This window comes from Schistocerca americana, unplaced genomic scaffold (assembly GCF_021461395.2).
Source record: "Schistocerca americana isolate TAMUIC-IGC-003095 unplaced genomic scaffold, iqSchAmer2.1 HiC_scaffold_49, whole genome shotgun sequence".
NCBI classification, from domain to species: Eukaryota; Metazoa; Arthropoda; class Insecta; order Orthoptera; family Acrididae; genus Schistocerca; species Schistocerca americana.
The window spans coordinates 2,064,625-2,079,902 of NW_025726225.1; the positions used below are offsets into that span (position 1 = coordinate 2,064,625).

Here is a 15,278-nt window from a genome sequence, read left to right on the forward strand (position 1 = left end):
GCCAGTCAGATTCTGGAATAGACTGTAGGTATTTTGAGTCAGCGTTTCTGGGAAGTGCTGCATCCTCTCCAAGACTCTCTCAAACAGGTGTTGTAAAACACAGGCCTCCGGCAATATGTGATGATCAACAGTGCTCCCAGTGATGAAATGATTAGAAAGTCATCACCGATATGTGTTGGTGTACTGTAATATACGACGCTGTCGATAGTGCCACAAAGAACATGCCAGAATCTGCTTAGGGGAGCCAATGAGAGGACGTTCTGTGATCCATTTTGTTGCAGCCATATTGCCCGCCCTGTTTGTACACTATATCAGATCCAGTTGAACCCCTGCATTTGCTGTATTATGTAACTGTTTACGAGTTGAGTCTATCACCTCCCTATGTCGGCTATACTCTCTTCCGTGAATTGAAATTACAATTACCGATGTCAAATCTATCATGCCTTTACAATTGCACATATGTAATTTTCTTACGTGCATAGTAGTCTGAGCACTTCCCACTAAAGTCTGGTGACATGTTGAAATATAAGCCACAGTAACTCTACGTTCAAGCAGCACTATCATTTATAGTTGTATAGCGACAGAAAAAATTATATGTCCACGCTCGCACCAGTTGGGCGTCGTTGTGCCAAATAGCAGACTCCCTCTCCCCTCCCCCCATCCCACGCCACATTGTCATTATCACATCTTTGTCGAGGAATAAAGGATGTAATTACAATTAAAAAGCTTCCGCAACTTTTTTATTTTCTAGATTTCGCCACTTCCACGAAACCCTTTCGTATTTTTTGTACTTGTATATCCAGCTATCACAGTGGCGTCTTACACGTTCGGACCCCCATGTTGGAGTTTGTGTTAGCAGATTTCAGCATTATATCATGTTTACACGCATAACTATCGTACACCTAACACCCAGATCATACAAATTTCTTGCCCAAGACATCATTGTGAGTCCAATATACTATAGTACCTCTATTCGGCGTTAATTTCCAAGAGCCGAGTAAACGGGTAGAGACACGTTTGCACACCATAATGTTATCGTGAAACTGTTCGATATTTAATTTTCTATTGCAAAAAACTGCACCAGTTTAACACTTTCGAGGCGGAACACCTCGAGACGGAACTGATTTTGCTGGCAAAAATAAGTTTTGGTTCAAATGGCTCTGAGAACTACGGGACTTAAAATCTTAGGTCATCAGTCGCCTAGAATTTAGAACTACTTAAACCTAACTAACTTAAGGACATCACACACATCCATGCCCGAGGCAGGATTCGAACCTGCGACCGCAGCAGTCGCGCGGATCCGGACTGAAGCGCCTAGAACCGCTCGGCCACCACGGGCAGCAATAAGTTTTGTTTCGGAAAAAGAAGAACCTGTTACAGCGTCATATAAAGATTTTGTTTGTTACATGTGCGAGAATACAATTACTTCGATCAATATTGAAATTATACGAAGCATACTGTACGCTGGGTTCTTTTTTTTTTTTTTTTTCATAACAAACTAATTTTTGCCAGCTGCATCAGATCTGTCTCGGCGTGTATCTCCTCCAAAGTGTTAAACAGGTGCAGTGTTTCGCAAGGGAAAGTGTGCTTAGAGCCGATACCAAACACTTTTGCGATAACATTATTGTATGCAAACATTTTTCTACCGGTTTACTTGGCCCTTGAAAATTAACCCCGATTGGACGCACTGTAGTATACAGCACTTGCAATGATGTCTTAGTCGAGAAATTTGTATGATCTGGGTGTTGGGTCTACGATTGTTATGCGTTTAAACATGATATAAGGTTCAAATGCACTAACACGAACTTCAGCATGGCGGTCCGAATACATAACACGCCACTGTGTTGGTTTGATTTACAAGTAACAAAAGTACGAAACGGTTTCATGGAAGTGGCGAAGACGAGGAAATATGAGGTTTATTCAAATGAAACCTGGTCAGTGCGTCTGCCTTTCCCTTACACGTGATGTGGCACCGTATAATTGCGGGTATGGTGGCGCCATCTATTGGTAGAGAGACTGACGCGTGGTCACCGTTTGATGTTGCATAGTGCCAGCCTGGGTGCTCGCCAAAGAGAAGGTGGTCACAAACATTATCGTCCACTACCGAAATGTATCGACAAATGGAGGTTGTGTAAGATGAGTCGTTCAAGTGTCGTGGAACGGCACAAACGATTCGTTGAGTGGCGCGAGTCACTGGAAGACGACGGTCGTCTTGGACAGGCTCACCGTGTCATCACACCGGAAACGGTTACGGAAGTGAATGCTTTGTTGTTGGACAACTGCAGAATCACCGTGGACGAGCTCTATCGGTCACTGGGTATTAGCGTGGGCACCGCCCACAGCATAATGCATCAACACTTGAACTTTCCAAAAATCTGTGCGCAATGGGTTCCCCACCAAGAGACCGCCGAACAGCGCAGTACTGGAATGGCGCTGTCTTTGAGTCATCTGTAACGTTATCAATATACGAAATACGGCTTTCTTTCGCGTGTTGTCACAGGTGACGAAACATGGTGTCACCATTTTGAACCGGAAAGCGTCAGAGCAAGCACCTCCAAGGAAATCAAAGGCCGTGAACAACAGTTCTGGTAAGGTCATGATGTCCTTATGTGACCACAAGGGCTTACTGCTAGTCTAGTTCCTGGAACAGCGAATCACCATCAATGCCCAGCATTATCAAGCCACGTTATAGAATCTTAGACGAAACATTTAGTCGAAATGCCGAGGCATGTTTTCCAATGGCGTTTATCCTCCAGTATGATAATGCCCGCCCACACACGGCCAATGCGGTGAAGACGCCATTGCAGCAGTTTCGGTGGGAAACGCTGGATCCTCCTCCTTACAGTCCCGACCTTTCACGGTGTGGCTTTCATGTGTCTGGACCTCTAAAACAAGCTATTCGCGGACATCGATTCGCAACGGACGACGAAATACGTGACTGGGTCCAGGCCTGGATCCGACAGCTTCTTCAAGGATGTAACCGAATGGGATAAATGTGCCAATAGTTTGGCGACTATTTTTGAGTGTGTTTGCTGTGTATAACTACATTTTTGAGTTATTAAAATCGTTACCGTTTCTTTACACAAGTAACCAGGTTTCATTTGAATGCCCTTTATAAAAAAGGTACGAGGACTTATTTAATTGTAACTAGACCCTTTATTCCACAAAAGGTATGTGATAACGATGATGTGGCGAAGGGACGGGGAGGGGGGGAAGAGGTGGGGAAGGGGGGGCGCTTGCTTCTCTGCAGTGCGAAATGACAGCCGACTGGTGCGAGTGTGTACATCAAATAATTTTTTCTGCTGTCCACATTCGCACCACACATGTACACATGTAAACTACATGTAAACTACAATCACAGATGTGTATGTTTTAGGGTGTAAGATTACTGTGGTCAGTGTTCCGACATGTCCAACGAAAGAAACTAAGTCTGGTTTTAAGGGAGGTATAGAACTGATTCGGAAAATTTCAATTTAAAGGCTTTGATTGCCATAAGGGGATGAAACGTTTTATGTGGAAAATCATTTCGACTCATAAGAATTGTATAGACACTGATATTTCCAGAGCCAAAGCCGACAACAGGAGCCATTTCCAATACTTTGTTCATTGTCAAATGTCATTGTAATATTTAATTGTAATTACACTGATAAATATGTGACTGGTCTCTTAGGACGACTCTGCCTGAATTCTGGGTGTTTGGCAGAGGTAGCCGGTGGTCAAAATGAATTGACATTTCTGGATTCAGGTGCAAATCATCGCTAAGCCTCATAAACCAGTCATCTGGGGTAAACCGTGTCACCCTCTAGGTGGGTGGATAACCAACTAGTACTCAGTATGTGTTGGGCAGCCTTCATGATCGTATTCATTCTATTATCCCATTTTTATGTTCATATTTGAGAAGATTCAATATCAATCACTAACAAGTGGCGCTGGAGGTATTGATAAATTCCAAATTACTGCCTTTCCAATCCTCGCCAGACGCCTCCACAGCTGGGCATTCCTGTCTGGTGGGCCGAGTCAGGCTGCTGACATGGCGCGGTAGCTGAGATGTACGTACACAGCGGCAACAAGTGCTGCGCGGTTTCTGGCCTGGGGCGCTGCGTGTGGACTTCCCGACGTGAGAGCGTCGGATTTGCTACTGTTCCAGCGATCTCCGAGACCTAACTGTGGTAACTGCTACTGCAGATAGGAACACGGTTTAACTATGTGATATATATACTGCTCCTCAGTAGCGTCCAGTGGACTCTGTCTTGCAGTGGAAAGATGATATTCGTTGTTGTTACTGTCCTGCCACATGGTAGACCATTCCTTCTCCTTCTTCATTTCGCTGTGGGCTGAGAAAACCAACTTAGGGATTATATAGTGCACCAAAAACCCAACCACATTATCAAATTCCCGACTGAAAAATTTATTGTTCCTGATAGTGGTATTATGCGCATACATACCGATTGAACTCCTCCACACATTGTTTAAGGTCGTAGCACGCAATTCAGCAGAAATTTGAAATTTTCAGCTACCTCCAGAGTAGTGGATTTCCTACCAAATGACCCAACTGTCCCAGTATCCACCAACAGGAGGTAAGGGAAGAAAACTTCAGGAGAGTTTGGAAACCGGGCACTTATGTGGTCGAATCGCACCAAATGTAGCATTCCTAGTATCCACCAATCGGGTACAAGGTAAAACTGGCAGCACATGAATACTATTGATTTAATTAATTAGTAAATCAATCCAGTAGAGTAAGGGAATACTTCCAAGAAATCCACAGCTGGGTGTTTTCCGGGTATCCACTAGTCTTTTCAGGAGAAAGAAGGGATTAGTGCGGCACACAACACACACTAACAACTCCGTCTCAAATGCTTTTGTTCCATCTGTTACCGGTTTCCCTAGCTATGGAAGTGTCAGGACAAGTAGATATAGCGACCACCAGCGCCAGGTAGGTGTGGGGGCCATCGAGGGATGGATGAAATGGGGTCGGGGGAGGACATCTTGGTCTGCGTGTGCTTGCATATTTTAGTTCACATAAACAGAAAGTAATACTTGAAACAAACGCTGTGGGAGAGAGGGGGGGGGGGGAGGAGGGAGAGAGAGGCAAGAAATGAGTCTGGTATCAATTTTGAAAGGGATGCCACTGCCTGATCCTTTGTTTGCAGAGGATTAGTGCGGTCTCACAGTTGCGACGGTTCCTGACTTGTGGCACGCACTGTGCAGTGAGATTGGTCCCACATTCAGTGACGTGTTCGAGAGCTTTTTCGCCATAAATCTTCAGGACAATCTGCCCCTATGTGTGATGAGTGTTTCATGACAGTATTCAATGTATGACCACAATAAAATAGCGCCATAAATGTTTAAAAATTCCATACTGTCTTGTCATCCAGAAACTGTTTAAAGAACCAGTATTACATACACTACAGTAAATTTCCCGACAGATTCTTTAAAGGAATAAATAACTATGTCACACATACTCCCTTGCCTGCCATAAATTATTTAAAAATATTCGATACGCCCCAATCGATTCCTGTCAAGTGGACAATCAATTAAGTCTATTTCTCCTAATTCCAGATGGGGGAGGCGAAGGGATCTGGGGGAGGGAAAGGCAGCTGGTAGTTTTCCCAGAGGAGGAGAGGTTAATTAATTGTTCAATTTAATTTATTAATCCCTTAGTTAGATATCGAAAGTGTTTGTATCCTGAGGGGATTTCCTGGAGGGGTGGAGGACGAGGAGGGGGAGGTGTGAGAGATTTCTCAGAAGGATGAATTACCCTCAGGGAGTCATAAATCAGCCCCCATAAAGCAATTAACAGAACAATAGGGAGAGGGTGGGGAAGGGGGAGAGATTACATGAAAAACCACCTAGCAGAACAATAGGCTTATGTCATAAATAAGTGAACTGTCACGACTTAATTTGCATATCAATTTGATATCAGTTAATGTGCTCCAGAACGAAGGTTGTCCTACCACTGAAGTTCTATACTGAATTCCCCCAAGAATGTGGAGCCGAGGAGATGCCGGCACACACACTGGAAGATGTAGTATGCATTACCAAAAGTATAATGGAAAAAATAAGAGGAATAATTAAAATCTTCGAATCTTCTCGCCTAGAGGAACTGCAGAAAGAAACGGAGCTAATAGTTGAAACCACAAAATTAGTATTTTACAGGAAGAAAATTTTGTATGTATTAGAATTCCAGAAAGTATTTCTCTGTATTTGTCAAGTTACATGCTGGAGAAAGAAATAGATGATGAAGATGCAGGTCTATGTTATAAGCTAAAAATTAAATTGGGAATTATTAAAAGTACACCTATAAAAAATAAGGAATGAGTTATTTTCTTGGTGTGAACGTATATGCAAAAGGTACTTCAGATTTAGTACAAAAACATTTAGTAATCGCTAACCTACCAAAAATCCTAAGACATTTCCTATATACAATGATCCATGTGTTTGTATTTCGGATGGGGGAAGCGGGTGGTTGGATGATCTTGAAAAGTAGTTGTAATTACGGAGGTGAAAGTGTAGCGACCCCCTTTTCTTACCTATATGGAATATGTAAAATTGCGAAATCTAGAAATATTACGAAATATTACGAATGAATACCATGAAACGTGCACAGACCGAAATCAATGAAACTGTGTGTTCTGGAGGGAAGTAGACTGATGCTACATATGAACACCTTAATGGTGGAAAGAGGTGGTCTCAAGGTGAAACGGTCATAGCATCCTGCACATGAGCAGTACAACCTAACATTGATTGGACCATGACTTCAGTTTGCAAGAAGAACGTTACAAGGAGCAGTGATAACCTGCGATAAGACTGTTACACCTCCTCTGGCTACTGATAGTGGTGTTTATTTCTTCGTGAGATGTCGCTGTTTCTTCGTATGCATTTTCAGCTGCCGACGATCATTTTATAGGACTGTTAGGAATATACTACAATTTCCAAACCGTAATCGGGCTTGAACTTCGTAAAAAGCACGCGTCATACATCCCTGGTAAGCTATGTAATATTTGTATTACAAAGAACCGATGTTTTGTTTTATGACCTTACAGTTTAACTACGGTAGTTTATCGGAGAGAAATTTGGAGGGACAATGTATGTCATGCGCTGGAAATAACATTTCTTACTTGGAATATTAACAGCGGTACATTCCACGTGACTAATAGGTTGGAAACATGAACTCTAAGAATAACCGACCTTGGAGTTCTGTTAAATTTTCAGCAATTACGTCAAGAGCCCCTGCATGATGTGAAAACAAGAGTGAGCTGTGCAGTTACTGCAAACTGAATTACTGAATCGATCATTTCCCTCCAAACCGAAACATCTTGTCGGTAGAGTCTACGTGATCAGTATACTGTAAACTTTGACGGGAACTGACAACGAATGAGAAGACCTACGACTGTATCATGCAAAACAGTGCAAGAGCATGGAGAGCCAATAAGTCAGAGACTGTATTAAGTGATACTGTATTTGTTCCTTAGCAAGGGTGTAACAAAATTCAATTTGCAGCAATTTCAGAATGTAGGCTTACTATTTAACCAAAACAGGGCATCATCATATTTTTATTAGCTACGTAGAGATCTATAGTGAGTTTGAACATCAGCCACAACTCGTCTATGATTCTGGAATGTTTTCTCTTGGTGACCAACATCGCTAACCATGTTCGCCAATCACTGTCTCTTTGTCGGCGGACTCAGGATGATCTACTTTACTTGTTGTCAGCAGCGCTAAACTGTATCTCTCACGTGATTGTTGCGAAACTAATTTTTCGGAGCAGTTATCTGATGAGCGGTTTAACATTACTTTACAAGAATGCTTGTTCTCACAGTCGATAATGTAAGTGAACATTTCCTGGTTTGTACTAGCTGTATGAAAGTAGCCCCTTTCTGCTAAGGTATAGTTGAGCTGCATCCGTGTAATTCTATTTAGGCTATGCTGAATGACTTTAAGAACGGCGCGTCTAATGCTGACACCTTGTGCAAGCATGCAGTTATCAGGCTAACTGGACCACCGTTAGTTACTTTCGTCTGTGTGTACTAGCAGTTACGTTTTATTTGCATTTCACCTAACCTAATAATTTTGCGCACCCAACAACGAGGAGAGTTTCTGTCCCAACTTTGCCATATACATTCCCTTTACTGTTGAACGGAGATTCTAGTGTTATGTGAAAGTTATTTGAAGCTCTCGCTCCGGCAGATGACAACTAACACTTCAGGAACCTCACGTCCCATATTTGATATTACATCGGTTTCAGTTATTGGGTTTTCAGATTACGAATTTTTATCTGGAGATCTTGGGGAATTTCGAGTCACACTCAACAAAATGTGTTCCACATGCCCTCTCTTCCCTCTTGGCCGCTTCTGGTCTTTGGTGGACACTGGGATAACTGTACGAGTCTCCGTAGCTCGTGGATTCTTCAGGTAAGCCCTGCACCGAACTGGCGAAGATTCTGCTTTAGACAGTCCGCTTGGCTCCAGTTCATAGCAAAATGCTCGGGCTGTACATAGTCTTTTCCTGTACGTTCGTGGTATACATATATCCAATATGAATATACCCTGAACTGGGGTAATTTGATGTCAAGCAATAGATATCCCAGTTCGCGTTCGTTATTCAGTACAAGATAATGAAGTTAGCAAAGCGGCGATATATACAAGCGACTTGAGACTCAACCATGTCCAAATGATACTGATTTTGGAAAGCCTGGCAAATAGTTGTTCACAGGGGGCTCGACGACATGAGGCATCCTTGTAGAAGCTGTGTACTTTGCAAAGATAAATATGTGCCGCTTCTGTCTGGGACCCACAGAAAAATCCGGGCTAACACCTATGTTACCTCCTTTCTGACAGATCATGCAATATGAAACAAGTCGGCAGACTCTTGATACGTACCGATTCCATAATTACTCTCTTGCCCGTTGCCAGGTCTGTTTGGAGAAAAAACTGCGAACTATTTAGCGCAGGACCTCCTAAGATATCTTGCTACATCGCAAGAACTCCATAAATCGAAGACTCAGTGAATATCGCGCTGCTCTGGTTGCCCGACAGGAGCAACAACTGCTACAGACTTTAATATTTCATCTTCACTATGACAAATACCAACTGCAGTTAGCTGAGACAACGGCAGAATGGTGAACGTTATGTTGCTACATCAGCTTCAACGAATCTGGGTACAGAACCATCTATTAGCACGTATCACAACAGCCCTGCTTCCCCAAGATTCTAGTCTGAAGGGGAAGAAAATTCTCACCATTAATGGGTTAAGAGCACCCACTTAGATTCCAATAAAACGGATATAATTAAAATCCTATTCAAATTGCGATTATTACTCAGATGAAGAGGTGGTCCTATACACTGACGGAAATCTCAACACCAAGGAGTTTTGCGACGTAAACGAAAGATGGTAAGCGTGTGTCTTCATATTAAAGATGATGTCGATTCACAATTCGCCCTTGTCACTTAATATTTTCGCTAGTAGTACAATTATGAGAAGCCAAAATGGGTTGGCTTCAAATACGTGCGGTCGTAATGGTTAGTTATCTTTGAGATTATACGCGGTGAGTTGATGTTAGTCAACGTTGCCCTTACAGGGACAAAGACGCCATTATCAACACCTCACTGGGTTTGAACGAGGTCCTGTAATAGGGCTACGAGGAGCTGGAGGTTCTTTCTGCAATACTGCAGAAGGACTTGCAGGGATATAACCACAGCACATGACTGCTGGGAGCGGTGGTTACGGGAATGTACGGTCGCAAGAAGACCGGGCTCTGGACGATCACGGGGCACTACCGAGAGGGAACACCATCTGTTTGGGAGTATGGCTCCGACACATCGCACTGCATCTTCAGCAGTCATTTGAGCAGCATTTTGAACCACGGTGACACAACAGACCGTTACAAATGGATTACCCCAAGGACAGCTCCGAGCCAGACATTTTATAGCGTGAACTCCACTGACCCTAAACTACTGCCGTTTGCGAATTCAGTGGTATCAAGCGAGAGCTCGTTGGAGGGCTGAGTGGAGGTCTGTTGTGTTTTCTGATGAATGTTGGTTCTGCCTTAGTGTGTTGGTAAGAAGGAATCCAGCTGAAGGCCTGCAACCATCCTGTCTGCATGCTTGACACATGGACCTATACTTGGAATTATGGTGTGGGGTGATATTTCGTACGACAGCAAGAGCTCTCTCGTGAACAGCCCACGCATCCTGGGTGCAAATTTGTTCGTCAGTCTGGTGATTCGACTTGTTGTGCCGCCATTCGTGAATAACAGACCAGGGTTGTTTTCCAACAGGATAATATTCGCCCACATACCGCTGTTTTACTCTTACGTGCTCTGCAAAGACTCGACATGTTGCCTTGTCCAATTGGAGCAGCGAATCTGTCTCCAATCGAGCACATATGGGACGTCATCGAACAAAAACTCCAGAGTCATCCACCAACAGCATTAACCGCCCCTTATTGACCGACCAACTGCAATAGGCATGGAACTCCTTCCCACAAACTGACGTCCAGCACCTGTGTAACACAATGGATGCGCGTTTGCATGCTTGCATTTGACAGTCTGGTGGCTACACGGGTTATCAGTGTACAAAAATTTCACATTTAGAATGGTTTATCTCGCGCTTACATTAACCTATGACCTCTTAATGTTAATCAATTAAATATGTTAACTAGACAAATGTATTCCGTAAATTTCATTACTCTACATTAATCACTTTTTGATATTGCGATTTTTCCCATCAGTGTAGTTGTAAACAGTAGATGTAGCTAGATTGGGGTAACCAGTTTTCATTGTTCGACAGAGAAAGTGATAGTGTCATGAAATTTAGTCCATATTTATTAGCGGTGTCCCTCAGTGAAGAACCCACTATTACTTCCGTTGCTACTTCGCTTTATGTCTGTTTTTGTGTTATGGCTGTGTCTGTCTTTCTTTTATAATGCATTCACAATGAACAGAACAAAATCAGGAACAGCACGTGATACTGATATGTTGCTACGTTGTTATATTTTGTAATAAGTTGTCCATACGTCTTCCTTTTATGGAAGGTTATGAATAGATTCCTGAAAGAGAGTCGTTATGTTGCGCCATCAACTTCAGACTACCTGGGGCCGAAGTATCTAACAGCACATACCACATCACCCTTGTTTCCCCACAATTCTAGTCTAAAGCGGAAGATTTCCACCATCAATAGATTAAGAGCAGGGCATGTGGCTTCCAGTAGAGCGGCACACCTGACATAGTCGATATCCTATTTGAAAAATGGTTCAAATGGCTCTGATGACTATGGCACTTAACATTTGAGTTCATCAGGCCCCTAGAACTTAGAACTGCTTAAACCTAACTAACCTAAGGACATCACACACATCCATGGCCGATGCAGGATTCGAACCTGCGACCATAGCGGTCACGCGGATAATGAATGAAGCGCCTAGAACCGTTCGGTCACAGCTGCCGGCGAGATATCCTATCTGAATTGTGGTTACTGTTCAGGTGAAGAGCTGGTCTTTAAGTCTCTGGTGCACTAAGTACAACAGTGAACACATAACCAACTGAAGTCCTAAAAATTGTTTATTTCTCATACTGATTTGCTTTAAGTTCTTTGAAGAATTATGAAAATGTAAGTTTTTGGTTGTTACCTGTTTGGTGCTTTAATTCGATTAGTCAGTGGTAAAAGCTTAACATTGAATGACTATGGTAAGTTTCTTTACACATATGATCAAGTTAAGTGAGGCTACCTGTCTTCGCGAATTCCGAGGGTCTGGGGAGAGAAACAAAAATATTATCATCCTTCTTGGCAACAGCTCCTTTGTTCATGTAGTTACGACACTCACTTGTGTAGATTGGAATTTTGTTAAATGATACACTTGATCTATCTCCTAATGATTTTTTTTCTTCTGTCTCGTGCAGATTCGACAAATCTGTCGTTTATTTCTTGCAGGCTCGAGAACTGAAGGACGCTCCGGGTACGCTCTATCCGTTGCAATGTGACGTCACCTGCGAGGAGAATGTTCTATGCGCCTTCAAATGGATCAAAGAGAATTTAGGAGGGGTCGATGTTCTTATCAACAGCGCCGGCGTTTGCAGAGAAAACCTTCCCACAAGTAAGTGAGCCACAGTTCGTCTCCATTCAAGTAAGAATCTTGAGACGTCATGATGCTGCAAAGAATCTGGAAAGAGATTTACGGTTTATATGGACAGGTGGTAAATTACGCACAGAACCGGTGCTGAAAAGGATTCTTGTACGCTTACTGTTTCTCTTGTTTCTCTCTGGCCCACGGCTGGATGTCTTGTTCATGTCGTGTGATATTTTTGAGACTCAGAGCAAGGATCGGGACTAACTTAAGGAAAACATGTGCAAGGGTGGGCCAACTCCGTGCGTCATTTATCATTCACCTCAAGAAAAAAATAAATAAATAAATAAAAATAAAAAATTAATAGCAATTCTCTCATAAGCCAACCAACAGTTACCAAGAATCTCGTTAAATTAACACAGATAATTGAGGTTTTTAAAGTAATATCGCAGTGCATAATGACATTTGCACTATACTTATAATTACAAGTGGTAGTTTAAGAACATGTGAACGGTGCAACACAGTGATGGCCCGATTACAAAGGCGCGTGGAGTGGCCGCGCGGTTTGAGGCGTCATGTCACGCAGTGCGCGGCCCCTCCCGCCGGAGGTTCGAGTCCTCCCTCGGGCATGGGTGTGTGTGTTGTTCTTAGCGTAAGTTAGTTTAAGTAGAGTTTAAGTCTAGGGGCCGATGACCTAAGCAGTTTGGTTCCTTAGGAATTCACACGCACCGATTACGAACAATCGATGAAATAAACGGGCGGCAGGGCTGCGTCTGCGCGTCTAACAGCACAACTTTGGACTAACCCCACAGCAGGACTTGAATTTAAGTTCAACAAACATCAAATAAAGGGCGTTAAAATGCGTACATCTCCACTGCAGCCGGCCGGGGTGGCAGAGCGGCTGTAGGCGCTACAGTCAGGAGCCGCGCGACAGCTACGGTAGCAGGTTCGAATTCTGTCTCGGGCATGGATGTGTGTAATGTACATAGTTAGGTTTAAGTAGTTCTAAGTTCTAGGGAACTGATGACCTCAGCAGTTAAGTCCTATAATGCTCAGAGCTATTTGAACCATTTCTCCACTGCAACAGTATGCTCAAGACCTGCTGCGAGGCAAACGTTGGACACAAGTACCTATAATGTTGGTTAAGTCGCATAGTGCTCAGAGCCATTTGAACCATGTGAATTACAATGATCTTACAACAACAGAAACACTGACCAAATTACTTTTTCAAAATGACCAAAGTCATGATACCAAAAGAATGGCAATAAACTGCTCAGCTTGAGGTGGAAATGAGAAATCCGCAGAAGCGTGTGTGACCTGCCAACACCTAGGCCTCGTGCGTTGACGGGAAAGCCGCCGAAGCAGATGGAAGACGCGTTCCTGCATCGGACCAGCACAACAGCTGCCTATACAAAGCTGTCGACATGTACCAAACGACAAACAGCAGACACGTTTGACAGAAATTAATATGCACAGTAGTATTTAAACGGACAATTAAAATTATTCGCAAGTATACCAACTATTAAAACTTTAGCACAGGAGCGCCCCGCTCATAAACATTGCAAGTTAACCTTCCTAGAAATAACAAGGAAAAATGTACAAAGTCATTTGAAAGAAGGCCATAACGTCTACAACAAAGAAAAATCACACTCAGTAGTATCGAATAATGATAACAGTGATTTCAGGAACCAGATTACCATTGCAAAATACTAGCTTGGCACTTACAGAAACCTCCAGACTGACACACACAGGTCCAAAAGGTGTTACTGAAAGGCATAAAAGAACCGGATACCTGGCCAGCTAGCACCGCACGAGAATTAACAGTCTTTAAGTAGAGCAGTTACTGAATAGTCTTCGTACATGATTTCACATAAATGCGAAGGAGGACAATAGCTTCAGGACTCCAAGTATGGACTGGATAATACTGCCCTCCTGCTGGTAGCTGCTAACAAGAGGTTCAGTACACCTCGGCGTATTTAGGCCACCACAATTAACTGATGTATTTCGTAACCACGATACATGCGACGAGAGCCGCTTTTTGCCCTCTCAGCTCACCCGAAGCAACGGTAAACGCTGCAGGTAAAGGAGGGCACCTACAGACTAACGGTCAACGGTTTCAACTCTCTGCATCGGTCATTACGCAGGGTAATCAGGCACACCCGTCCAGATCCGTCTTCCATACACCACTCCTTACTACACAGCCCCAAAGGTAACACTCAACCAAGCAAAGATGATACGACGAGGGCTAGAATCGATGGAACGCGCGCAGAAGTGGCGCCAGTACGATCGCGTGCGAGCGCGCCCTCACAGAAGCAACCACTACTCATTTCTGTTGTACAAACTGCGTGTAGCATAAGAAGCAAAGTTGTCACATATTATTGATACAATTTTCGATAAAGCATCGTTCAGTTCACTAAGTTTGATACGCTTAGTCAATGAAAGAGGAAAAGAGGCAGCAGGAACAACAAAGAAAAGAATCATAAGCTACTCTGGGAAAATGCCGAAAGCAAACCAGCCGTCTACGACGTTCCAAGATGGCAGATGAAGCAGTTCCATGATGAAATAGCAAAGGCAGTGTGTGGCGGTAAGCCATATCACGAGCCCAGCTATAGACCACGTAGCCAAAGAAAACTAATAGCATTAGGCGTTCATAGGCGGGCAGATAAGGCAATGTCATGTTGAAACGGCAAACACACTGCGAGATAAACCAGTTGTTGAGACTAGGGATAGGAGACGTAGCTGTTGTTCACGGCTCATGGAATTTGAACGAAAAATAAGCAGGAGGAATCTCTTAGCACACACACACACACACACACACACACACACGAGGGAGGCCTAATTTCGTCCTATATACGTATAAGCAGGAACTACCTCGAGCTGGGACACAGGCTGACAGTTGCAGTAACTGCAGTGCTGCGGTATGAGGGGGACACCAGCGCATTACAGTATTCGAACCTGTGGAATTAGCTTCAGATAATGCCCACCTGCTAGTCTGCTTTGTTCTGATCTGTAGTAATTTCCGTACAACGACAATTACAATCATTCCATTATACAGCTGATGGTTGCCCATAATCGCTACTGCGAATACATTTCATGTTACTGAAGGCGGTCGTCCGTTGATTAACAGCGGCAGTAGCGGCGCAACATTGGGCTCACCTGTCTGGGGTTTGAATGAGTCTCCAAGACGTGTGCTGTACAGGCCTAGACAGTTATCCTGGTAG

The 15,278-nt window shown here is 43.5% G+C and overlaps 1 protein-coding gene across 1 annotated transcript in view; it reads left to right on the forward strand.

The window, feature by feature from the left end:
* The window catches only part of LOC124585255 (dehydrogenase/reductase SDR family member 11-like), a 62,177-nt gene that overhangs the window by 10,639 nt on the left and 36,260 nt on the right, over positions 1 to 15,278 (forward strand). Inside the window, exon 3 of the mRNA XM_047131383.1 lies at positions 11,925 to 12,087. Within this exon, the coding sequence (XP_046987339.1) occupies positions 11,925 to 12,087 (163 nt within the window). The remainder of the gene's footprint in view (positions 1 to 11,924; positions 12,088 to 15,278) is intronic.